General features: G+C 32.0%; 1 protein-coding gene across 1 annotated transcript; it reads right to left on the reverse strand.

Moving 5' to 3' along the window:
- Positions 1-1,203: 1,203 nt before the first annotated feature.
- On the reverse strand, positions 1,204-2,700 carry LOC132614623 (probable glycosyltransferase At5g03795). The gene has a single exon (XM_060329117.1). It carries the CDS (start codon positions 2,459-2,461, stop codon positions 1,373-1,375), a length of 1,089 nt encoding a protein of 362 aa, XP_060185100.1. The 5' UTR covers positions 2,462-2,700; the 3' UTR covers positions 1,204-1,372.
- Between the last annotated feature and the right edge of the window lie 10,861 nt (positions 2,701-13,561).

The following is a 13,561-nucleotide window of genomic DNA, read 5'->3' on the forward strand; positions in this document are numbered from 1 at the left end:
TTTGCTTTAATTTTCGATCGCATACGCGCTTGATTTTATTATAATTTTTTTTTGCCACATCATCTTGCAAGGTGCAAATAAATTCAGTTTTTAGATGATCAGGTGTGTAATAGATCGCCTGTATAGCTTGAGTGTGAATTCGACATTTTGGGTATAGTTTAAGTGGGATTTGATGTATTTTGTCAAATTTTAAATATAAGGAAGTACTGGCATGTTTTGAATGCTACTCCATCTGTCCCAATTTAAATGACACTCTTTTCTTTTTAGTCAGTTAAAAAAAGAACGACACCTTTATATTGAGCAACAATTTAATTTTAAGATTCTCATTTTACCCTAAATGAAAGGATTTCTAGCCATAAAAAGTTCTACAACTTATTTTAGATCACAAAATTTAAAAAAAAAATTCTTTCTTAAATTTCGGGCCAGTGAAATACCCTAAATTATATTGGGATGGAGGGAGTAATAATGGGACTGTTCATCGGGCCAAGTTACAGATCTCATATGTGTATGTGAAATGGATACTGTTCAATGAAAAACTTTGAACCGCAGTGTTGCATGCCTTAAGAAAGTATTCATCTTGTGGTGGCCATTATAGTGTGTCAGTACTTTGTACAAAGCATCGACTAATAACATATACAATAATCAGAGGCGGACCCAGGATTTTGAGTTCGGGGGTGCTGGATCCAGGAATTTTGAGTTCGGGGGTGCTCTATTAACTATTTATACCTGTTTTCTTTATATTTTCTATACAATTATACACTCCGTAATTGAATTTAATGGGTGCCCGAGCACCCAAAAATTCTACATAGGTCCGCCCCTGACAATAATTGAATTTTTGATATAGATGATATATAGTTGATTCTCATCTTTTAGAGACTATGAGTGTAATAAGAGCATTCATTGACACGTGCGTCGCCCAAGGCATATGAGGCGTGATGACTTGACGTCATCCTCACCTTCCTCCTGCTCATCACCGACGATCCCTTTTTTTTTTTTTTGGTCTGTTTTGATAGTTTATGGCATTTTGTATTTCCTTAGAGAGGGGCTGAATTGGTTTATTCACCTCTGTTATGTAATGTTCTCAGGTAATTACTAAAGTTTTTCAATTACCAAAAGAAAGAAAAAAAGTACAAAATTCAATTAATGAAAAGTCTAATGTGCTATATTATAAGAACTAAAATAAAAACCTATTAATAACCAAGATTTGATTGAACATGTTGAGCTCAGATTAACATTAAAAGGTTCGAATTGTACATATTTTATTCAAAAGCATTAAATATTCTTTCATATTAGGGGAGTAAACAAATTAACAATCATTCTAAAAAACATCCAATTTATTGACCATTAATCAGGACTATAGTATTATTAACTACTATACAAGCAAATGTAGTAAAAAATCTTCCCTCCGAGTGTATCTAATCGTATGCCGTCTCAACCACAACTGATACATCACCATATAAAAAGCATCGTACGGCTGAGGTTCCGCGTTCCACACCATATGGTGAGCTGCCGCCACACACAATCCCCTCATCTTCTCATATCGATCCACGTGTACACCTCTCAGCACATCCTTCAATCCTTTCACTCCACGTCGGTTTCCGATCAACATCGCCATTTCCGACCATCTCAGTACGTCCGTCAACGGTAAATCCTGAATCGGACGGTCTACAATCACTACCGGCACGCATCCCGATGACATCGCTTCCGTTATAGTTAGCGCCACGTCAGCAGCGTTGTAGAGGAACAAGCAGAATTTGCTTACTATATGATCCGACGGCTCAGATTCGACGATGAAATCTGAGTCTAACTTCAACTCGTTTACAAAGTCTAACTCCGTCTTTCCGTCCCATTTTAAATAACCTAGAAACGACTGATCGCTTTTCACCGGCGCGTGAGATAGTTCGAGTAAGGATGAGGATTTTTCTTTCGTCGGCGCGTGGGCGCGTGCGAGTGAGGGTGATGTTACCGGAGGCAAACTGATGTCCTTATGAGGTATAAACTTACCGGAAGTAGTGGGAAAAACAGAAATCTGAATTGAATTTTTCTTCAGTTCAAGGGCATTTCTGTCAGAAGAAAAGTCGATTCCTTGAGGTGATATGAAGAAGTGATCAGCTCCGAGTGTTGGATTCCAGTAAGGATATTTTGTTCTAAGGTCACGAACAAGACGCGCTATAGAGCGCGTGGTGGTGTTAGGTGCAAAAGGTATGAAAAATAGATGAGCTTTGTTTGGGTCTTTTGTTATAAATTGGCTGTTAAGAAGGAAATTGTAGAAGATTGAAGAAGGAGGAGGAGAAAAAGTTATGGGTTGAGGAGGGGTGTAAATGAATATTTTGAAACTTGTGAGCATCTTATTGTAACTTTGGTAAAATGTTGAGGGTGATAGAAGATAAGGGGAAGAAGAAGAATGAACAAAGACAAAGAGGAAACTGAGAAAACAGAGGGAAAATGTGAAAGTTGCCATTGTATGTTTTAGAGCTCAAGTTTGCTCGGTGTAGTTTTGATCTGGTGAGCGAGAGCCCTTACAGCTATGGCCGATTTTCGTCTCTGTTCGAATAGTTGGGTAGCTTATAGAAGTAGTAGTATATGTTTGAGAGAGTTCATAAATATTATTACAAGTCTTTGGAGATTGGGGGTTGTTGAAATATCAATGTTAGAAATGTGACATTGAAACGAATGATATTAATTTTAATTGGTTAAACTTTAGTCTTTTCGTTTCTTTTCATTTTGTTTAGGTATAGGGGAAAGTGACCTTTGAATATTTAAAGGTTACAAAAGAAAAGTTCTTGCCTCCCAAAGTCCCAATTGCATCATCTTGATTGATCCGTCATATTAAAATTTAGTTTTATAGCATGTAGTTTAAGACCATTAGCAACTTGAGTGGGGTATTTGGGAATGTGGATAATATTTTGGCTTTTCTAGTTTAAGTCTTTTTAAGTAAAGGGGTATATTGGGTGTTTTAGTTTAGTCCTCTTATGATATTTCCATGCCACAAATTGATAGAAATACATTGTCAAGTTGTGATGAAGAAAGTTCAATGCATAGAAAAGTGACATTTGAATAATTAAAGGTTAAAAATAAAAGTCCTAGCTCTCAATTGCATCATCTAGAATTATCCGTCGAATTGAACGTTCGTTATAGCCCATAATATAAGACTACAAGCAATGGGTTTGGAATCTGGGAATGTGGATTATATTTTGGTTTTTCTAGTTTTAAGTCTTTCAGTAAGAGGTATATTGGGTTTTCTATTTTAGTCCTCTTAGTTTTTTTTTTAATAACTGTGGTGTCGGTGCTAGCTTGCGTACCGTCCTCCTACGATCTTTCCATGCCACAAAATTGACAGAAATACACTGTGAAGCTGTGATGAAGAAAGTTCATTGCATATTGCTTAAAAAGACAAGGCTAAAATACAAACATCAGCTGTTGTCAGTTAACAATCCTTTATAACATAAATGCATTACGTTGTTACAAATGCACTTCTAATTACTTTTTATCTGGTACTTTAGATTGATCGCTTCTGCAGTTGAGTTGCTAGTTGGTACCTAAAATTTTCTATGTTACCTTTTGTGGAATAATCTGTGGAATTACTAAGGGGTTCTGTTCACTACATTTCTATATCTCTTTACATGCCCATACGTCCAGATTTACCGTTCATTTGACAGAATCGATTGATGATACAAAGCTTCATGCTGTTTATTCAGGATATGAGTATTAGACTGGGAAAGAATGGGAACCAATGGACGTTAGAACCCGTGTATCTATTAGTGTAATGGGTACCTATGGTTATGCAGCTTCTGAGTAGATGGCCACAGGTAACATGCCCTCTCTTTAATTTAGTTTACACATTTTAGTTTGAGCTTTGACATATATATATATATATATATATATATATATATATATATATATATATATTTTCCACCTTTGGTGTATCTTGAACTGGAGTTTCTCATAGTGCAATTGTATGGTTATAATGATGAAGTATGGGACCATCTACATAACAAGAACATTTCGAGTACATCATGGAATGTGCCAATGAATTTGTTTTCCAGTATCTTCCTAGAATTTTGAAGCTTTTCACTTATATTCTTCATTCTTCAGATGTTTTAATAGCTCAGTTTCTATGACTTCTACGATATTGACAAATGCTTCTTATTTTCCCTCACCCTTCTAGAAGGTTTCCTAGTAGGTAATTGTTTTTAAGCTTTGCTATTGAAGGTAGAAATAACTCACTTATTTCTCGAGAAGAGATGGAAAACATGTTCAATATCATTTGATTGAATAGTTGACCCGACTCTCATTGCTTGAAGAATTAATGAATCTTCCTGATGGTTAGAAATAGAAAGAGTAAATACGGCTTTCAATACTTTGCTTAAGTATAACTACAAATTACCAAATGAAAACGAGCTCTTAAAAATCGAACCTTTAGCTCCTTCTTGCTAAGGTTCTTTTGCTCGACTCTGTGGGGTTATTTTTTCTGGGACAAATTCAAGGGGTTTGACAATTTGGTGTTTAATTGTTAAGTTCATTTATTTAGTTTTATCAAAATTAGTTTGTATATTCTGCAGTCAAATTACTAGTTTAAAGAAATTATTGACAGACTAAACTTGTTTATTATCTAAGGAGAGTCTGAATTTGCTGAATCTTTAAAAAATTGCATTAGATTAGCTCATCTATATATTATAATCTTCTCAATTTTCTATGTAAACTCTACGTCATTTTAACTGCTGGACTTTTCGTCTTAATCTTTGTTTAGTCTCCAAAACTTTCTGTGGCTTAGGAAGACAAGTGCGGAGAACAAGATAACAAAGTTTGAAGTGATTTAATGGATTTACATTTTTTGTAAGTACATTCTATCATCAATTGCTAATTAGTGTTGGCTTATTAATAAGCTTTTGGTATTTGCAGAAGACTTGAGCTGGTTATTTTAGGGAGTTAAACAAATCAACGGTGTAATGGGTTTATATGTCTCAGAATTATGTTGCGGATGTAGAATTTTTGTTCAGCCAAAAAGACTCAGCGAGTGAAATAGGTTTTGGTATTCCTTCTCGAGCTTTTATTTCTTTCGTTAAAAGAGATTCGAGAAAAAGATGAAATAGGAAGATGTGTTTCCACAACAACCAAGATACGGGTTGAGAAGGGGGAGTTAGCAAAGTTTGACAAGATTGGAATGAGCATGTATTGACCTTGTGTATACAATGTGATTTTCTGACGGGAGAGATTAGGATATACTATAGACTTGCTTTCTATGCAATGAACTTGATGAATGATTGAAGTTAAATTAAGAAAATTACAATTTTATAAGAATCTTATTTAAAACAGTTTTCCCCACATTGATCGACCTATCCTTTAATCTTACTTTCCTTAAGTGATTGGAGGCTAAGTTGAGAGAATATTCAAGAGCTAATTTGTCGACGTCTTAACATTAGGACCAATTTAATCTTAATTTTTATTACTTAATCAGCATTGAATTGAATATTTTTATTCAATTTATTTTTATAACACAATTTATTTTTTTATAATTAGCTTTTATTATTTAAAATAGAATAAGATCAAAATATGTAATTACACTTGTTCAACCAAACATGATATTTAAAATTATACTGCAATTATGTTATGATAAACGAGATCATAATTGTAATAACTTGATTAACACTACCGATTAATTATACTGAAACCTTAAGTATGCTGATAGAAAAACTTCCCACATGAACTTTCCCCGTTTGAGAAGAAAAGGAAGTTAAAAGTTGTGACCAATTCCCACTAGGACTGTTGAAATGTACTATTTAAACAAACGTATCTTCTTTTGTTATAGCAGAAAATAAAAAAAGGGAAGCTGGTAAAAAGGGTACGTAGGCTAGCATTATTAAAGATGGAGGCCAAAAGTTTTCATGGCGAGGATAGAATATCAGAGTTACCTGTGCATATCATTCATCAAATCTTATGCCAGACTGAAATTAACCCGAAAGAGGCTGCTCGAACTTGTGTTTTGTCGAAGAGATGGTACGATTTTTGGACTTCACGACCTATTCTGGTACTCAGTCAAGACCGATATGTCAACACCTTTAGCTATATGTCCTCACAAGAGTTTGTCAAGTTGGTCGATCAATCCCTATGACCCCATGTCGAACAAAACGTACGTCTTGAACAATTCAGCCTTAAATGTCGAGATGATATTCAAGAATTGGCTCCTCATATAGATCGTTGGATCGATCTGGTGGTTAAACTTAACATCAGGGTGCTGGAAATTTGGTCTTTTGATATCCGTTCGTGCTATAGTTTACCTGATGCTATTTATGCAGCTAAAGAGCTGACAGCATTGAAACCATACAGGTGCAAGTTTGAGTTTGATATTAGCACCGCTAGATTCACTACATTCAGTAATCTGAAGAACTTTACCTGTGCTATGTCCATATCTTGGAAGAACAATTCCAAAGACTTACCCATAGATGCCCGTTCATCACGATTCTACGACTAGTCGATATCGAGGGAATAAACAAATTGCATGTTCGTGGCTTAGTACATCTGGAGAATTTGGTTGTTGAGGCGTGCAAAAATCTCGAAAGTGTGATAGTCCAAGCCCCAAATCTTCGAGTCCGGAGCCAAAATGGCTTATTTTTGTAGCCATTAGACTAAAATAGGCTGCCTTTTTTTTTTTATACCACAATGGGTATTTCGTTGGTTATCCAACGAAATACCCACACAAGGCACTGTTCATAGCCGAATTTTTTGTTGCATTGCAACAAATATATTTTTTTTTTTTTTGCATTTCGTGAGTTAATCAACGAAATGCAACAATTTTTTTTTTTTTTGCATTTCGTGAATAAAAAAACGAAATAGGAAATTATATATATAATATTTTTTTTGCATTTCGTGTATTAAAAAACGAAATAGGATAAAAAAAATAATTTAATTTCGTTCATATAAAAACGAAATTGGAATATATATATATATATATATATATATATATATATATATATATATATATATATATATATATATATATATATTTTGCATTTCGTTGGTATATCTACGAAATAGTAAAAAAAAAAATTGTATTTCGTTTATTAAAAAACGAAATATGAAAATAATTTTTTTTGTATTTTTGTATTTCGTTTATATAAAAAAATAGGAAAATAATTTTATTTTCATTTCGTTTATATAAAAATGAAATAGGAATACATACATATATATATATATATATATATATATATATATATATATATATATATATATATATATATATATATATATATATATATATATTTCATATACCAATGAAATAGGATAATTTTTTTTTTTTTTTTGTATTTCATTTATATAAAAACGAAATAGGAAAATAATTATTTTTTTTCGTTTATATACCAATGAAATAGGAATACATATATATATATATATTATTTCTTTTATTTTATTTGAAATATGATTTTTTTTTATTTCATTCATATCAAAACGAAATTGGAAAATATATATATATATATATATATTGCATTTCGTTGGTATATCAACGAAATAGTATATTTTTTCTTTTTTGTATTTCGTTTATTAAAAAACGAAATATGAAAAAAAAAATATTTCGTTCATATCAAAATGAAATTGGAATATATATATATATATATATATATATTGATATTTCGTTTATTAAAAAACGAAATGTGATTTTTTTTTTCGTTCATATCAAAACGAAATTGGAAAATATATATATATATATATATATATTTTTCTATAACGCAATAAAACAATACCAATTTTTTTTTACTATAACGCAGTAAAATACTGCGTTATAGAAACAGTACCAAAAATAATAAAAATTGGCCAACTTTATTTTTTGCAACACTTAGTGTTTTTCTCCATACCTTGACCAATCATTAGTCGTGTGTCAAGACTTCGAAACGCCAATATTTTATATAGAACCTGATATTTTTTTCTGCGTACAGTAATGTAGGCCCAATACATCAAGGATACGTAGACGTTCGGATCGTCATTTTAGGTGTTGAAAATGTGGCCGAAGTAAGTTTTGTTTGAAAAAACTTAGTGTTTGACTGTAAGGTTATTTTAGTCAACTTTATATGTCGAGAAAATTAGTCAGCTTTATTTTCAAAAATTGAAACCGCAGAAGTGAAATTGACATTCACAGCTACATTACCCCGAGATTTTACGTTGAAATATATTGCGTATCATCATCTTATAAGTAAATAAAACTGAAAATTTCACGCCAATTTGGGGAAAAATTGAAATTAAATAGAATAAAAGTTGTTTTTGGCGGTTTGTCCGCATAGATCTCGAAAAAATACGCAAGTTCAAAAAAAAAAAAAACGCGTAAAATGGACGTCCGAGCGCAAAGTTATGACCATCTAAAGTTTAACGACTTTACAACTAGTTTTTCTCCCTATATTTTTTAGAATTATATTTATATTCAAAATAAAGTTATGTCTTGACTTTACAACTATTTGTTTTTTTGTTTATTAAAAAACGAAATAAGATTTTTTTTTTATTTCGTTCATCTAAAAACGAAATATGAAAATAATTTTTTTTGTATTTTGTTTATATAAAAAAATAGGAAAATAATTTTATTTTCATTTCGTTTATATAAAAACTATATATATATATATATATATATATATATATATATATATATATATATATATATATTTCATATACCAATGAAATAGGATAAATATATATATATATATATATATATATATATATATATATATATATATATATATTTTGTATTTCATTTATATAAAAACGAAATTGGAAAATATTATTTTTATATGAATATATATTTTGTTGGTATATAAACGGAAAAAAAAAATTATTTTCCTATTTCGTTTTTATATAAATGAAATACAATATATATATTATATATATTTATCCTATTTCATTGGTATATGAAATATATATATATATATGTATTCCTATTTCGTTTTTATATAAATGAAATGAAAATAAAATTATTTTCCTATTTTTTTATATAAACGAAATACAAAAATACAAAAAAAAATTATTTACATATTTCGTTTTTTAATAAACGAAATACAATTTTTTTTTTTTTACTATTTCGTAGATATACCAACGAAATGCAATATATATATATATATATATATATATATATTTTTTTTTTTTTTTTTCCAATTTCGTTTTTATATGAACGAATTTAATTTTTTTTTATCCTATTTATATATATATATATATATAATTTCCTATTTAGTTTTTTTATTCACGAAATGAAAAAAAAAAAAAAAGTGTTAAAAAATTCCGGCTATGAACAGTGTCTTGTGTGGGTATTTCGTTGGTCATTGTGGTATTAAAAAAAAAAAAAAGTCTATTTTGATCTAATGGCTGCAAAAATAAGCCATTTTGGCTCCGGACTCCCAAATCTTCGATGCGGTTGTTTATAATCAGGAGGACAATCTTCTTCCTTGCAAAATGGAAATTATGGATGCTTAAGAAACACTCAAATTCGAGCATAGCAACATCACAGAGCAACAATTTCAAGCCATATTCTCTAAGCTCTCAAACATTTCAGAATTGGATCTAACACGTTGCTATAAGCTGAAAAATATAGAAATCTTGAGTGAAAAACTCAAGAAGTTGACAATATCAGAGTTGAGGAATCTAGAAAAAGTTGATATTCAAGCTCCAAGTTTGATGGAATTTGAATTTGAAGGTCACAAAATGCCCTTTTCATCTATGGATCCTCCTACATTGGAAACAGCCTTACTATGTTTTGGAGATTTGGATACTAGTTCCCACACCAACCTTTCTCACTTTGTCCGAAAGTTCAACTATTCTGAAGGTCTCATATAAGCAATATTTTGCCAGAAGGTAAGAATTTTGAATTCGTTTTGTTTTTTGGTTGCTCCTTTCTTGATTAATTAATGCATTAGTACTTCTTGAATTTGGTTTAATAGTCATGTCATTGACAATATTGCAGAGTAAGAACATCCTCAAATATGAAGATCCAAGAGAAATTGCCATTCCCCCAAGTGATAAAGTCGATATATTCATTAGACCTATGCTGCATTTTGAATCACTCATAACATATTTGATAATCATGTGTCCCATGACCATGTCAATACTTCCAAGTACGAACAGCAAAGTACTCCAGGTAACTTCTTGCTTTAAAAGGAAATCCTTTCAAATGTAGCTAGCTAGCCTTTCGTACAGCTCGTACTTGTGGGTGGATATTCAAATATAAGAGTTTAACTTTGAATTTGTACACATTTAGATCATATAAAATAATATGCAGGTAATATTGTTCATTAAGTGGGATTAGTGACCTAAGAAATAATATAGGCAAAACCTATTACAACAAGTCGAAATACATGGTCAGCAGAGTTGTCAATAGCTCATTTGAGGCACACTTAAGCACAGAAAAACTTAAACGTGCTTCGCTTGCTTAAGCTGCACTTCAGTGTAGGCAAGGCGCAGGTGCCTCATCGCCCATGAGTTCTATCTTGAATCGAGCAGTCCCATAGGATAAAATTAATCGGCAAAGAGATGTATTAATTGTTAAGGAAAACATTACGAATCAATTTGTTAATTATTTCTTACATTACATATATATAAAAAAAAAAATCTTCATTTTGCCCTTTTTTATACTAAAGCCATAGTTTAACTGCGCTTTGTGCCTAAAGCCCCATTACATCTGGAGCGATTTTTAAAGCTTGTTGCCTTCAACAACACTGATTGTCAGTCACTGAATATTATATTAGTAAAATCTAAAGACGTAAACATGCAATATCCATTTTCTTTATGCTGATTTCTTATCGAGTAATCATTAGCCTATTCTCTATCTCTTACGCTCTTTTTTCTTTTTGAAATACAGGTGCTGGATACCTTAATACTGCTGGCTAAGACCAAAACCAAGCGTTTCCACTGGCAGCGCGAATTAAAAGATATCAGTATAGACACAACTAAGAGGGAAATGGACACCCTTTAGTATCATTGGTTCAAATCCACGTCTCTGTTTGATCAAGTGACTACTTTCATGTTTAAATGAAAATAACAAGCTTGGTCTGATTGTCTGAAGAGTCAGAGACGAATCCAGCATTTAATCCTAGTGAGTTTAGTATTGGTGTGATATATTAGATATACGCACAATTTTGTTTCCATGTATGTCTTCATGGTTCGATCTGAAAGCAGTAAAGTCAGTTGAACTTACTAAATCCGCTCTAGATTTGCTTCTGCCGTTCTGGCTACTTTGTGTGAACTAAAAATAAGTACTTGTATAAGCACAACTCAAGAGGAACAGTCAACATCTTATTGCTAAGGCATGCACATTGTATCCCAAAATTAAAATGTGACGATAACATTACCAGAGTCCATTTGATAGGTGTCTGTATAGGCAAGAACAGGCGCATAAACCAGGACTTGATTGACAAAATCAGTGAAAATCCAAGTAATGCCACAGCAGATGAGTAGTCAACCTTTCCTGTAAAATCCATGTCTCTGCAATAAAGAAATGAAAACAAGTCAATACAACTCATTTTTGCTACACAGAACAAATATTGCAAGACAAAAAATAAACTTCACACCAGATAGGCAGGGAGTAAACGATAATATCCAATTTACATATTGATCGACATAGAAAAGCCTGAACTCTACTATGGGACAAACTATAACAAGCATTGACCAGACTGTCAAAGCATAAACGCACCGATTTTGGAAGACAACACTCCATAACCATGAGTTCATAGAGACGGTCGTGCAAATGTGCCACAAACAAGTATATAATCGTAGAAGGACTTCTAATCTTCTCTTGTTTGAAATTTGTACTCCCTCCATTTCATTTCATGTAAAGTTGTTTGACTGGACTCAGAGATTAAGAAAGCAAGACTTTTGGAACTTGAGGTCTTAAGTATGCCATGACATTTTTTTGGTTACAAAATTGTGTTTCAAAAGAGAAGTTGAAATTCTTTTTTGGAATAGACTATAAAAGGAAGTGTTTCACATAAAATGGAACAGAAAGAGTAGTAAATAAACACGCGGGAAAGAACAACCATCCATGGAAACTGCTATGCAAGGTTAAGTGCAGAGAAAAGAAACTTCTTTCAAGGCCATATTTACACACCTGCAGAGAAAACACACGTTTAAATGGCCATTTTCGATAATATTTATATCCTCAAATCCAAGTGTTGCATGTTCTTTTTCTCTTTGAAGCATGCACTGTTTCCTGGCAGTCACTTAGGCAATTCACTTCTTTCAAACAGGTACAGAGGCTCTCTTTCACGAACCAGAGGTCATCAGAAAAAGAACTTTCGCAATGTGGGAAGCAAGTTTTCCCAGCGAAGCTAATATTTTCAGATTAGCCAAAACAAGCACTTAATCATAGAATTCGATGTTTCAAAAATATCGCGTCCAATCTGAAGTCCAAGATTACACACAAATTAATAATGCTAATCTCATATTGTATGCCATAATTAGATGCGTGCAGTAGACAGCAGTAGTGCATTCAGTTATTACACATTTTTTGAAGGCCATTTTCGATTATATTGTGCCTTTGGCATAGCTCAGTAAGAAAGCTCTAAAACGATGTTTCAATCTTAATTTTGTCCGTACATAGAAATCATTTGTACAATGGGAGGAATATCATTCTGGCAATTCCTGAAAGCAGACACAGCAAATCAATAGAACTTTCACTAGTATTAATAAACTTGATAGGTACCAAGAACGACTCATACATATGATTTACATAATGAAATAACTAATTAAAGTTACCTTAATTTTTAAGGTTACATTTGGAAGCAAAATAATAGTAACAAGAATACATATAAGACTCGACATAATAAAACCAGACATTTCTCCAATAGGGGTTTACACAAAGTACTACAACCAATGTGATCACCACATTTGCATATGCCACAAGAAAGGAAATATAGAACAGACAGTCCACATTTTTAGATATAAGCAAACCAAGAACCACATTATTCCATCATCATGAGCTTCTTCATTTTTATAGTTCCTTGTTATAATGGTTGCAAACTCTAGAAAAGAAAAATGTTAGTGATGTTAGAAAGGTCGTGGCTGAATCTTGATTGATCAGTTTGTCTTTTCTTGATCATCTGGTGTTAGCCACACCAGGCAACAGAAGGATAACGATTTTTTATTGAGTATTCAACATAGAAACGGGTTCTTATGACGATTTTTTATTGGGTATGCAACATAGAAACGGGTTCTTATGCAGTGAGGCAAATGATCCAGCCAATCATTCATCTACTAATTATTCACGTTTGGTATTTTGTAAGTTCCTAAGTCATATCAAAATGACAAATGACTGACGAGGATAAGTTATGTTCAACATGTTAGTGGTATAATAACTACCTGTAAGGTAAGCCACATGTACACCTTACTATTTTTTAATAATGAAAAAGAAAAATATGTCAACACACCATGGATCCATGGTACAGTAGTCTATACAATCTCAGTGTGATCTTGCTGTCATTTTTCTTATTTTAAATTTTAAATAAATTTCTAGGTATTGCTAATTTGTAAACAATTCCAACGTCTGTGAGAGTTATGAGTTGTAGACATGTGAAAAGCGAATACAATAGCAAATCTG

This window comes from Lycium barbarum, chromosome 10 (assembly GCF_019175385.1).
Source record: "Lycium barbarum isolate Lr01 chromosome 10, ASM1917538v2, whole genome shotgun sequence".
NCBI lineage: Eukaryota > Viridiplantae > Streptophyta > Magnoliopsida > Solanales > Solanaceae > Lycium > Lycium barbarum.

What these genes read in the sequence shown, in the direction of transcription:
- LOC132614623 (XM_060329117.1), bottom strand. Translation starts at nt 2,461, where the DNA reads ATGGCAACTTTCACATTTTCCCTCTGTTTTCTCAGTTTCCTCTTTGTC.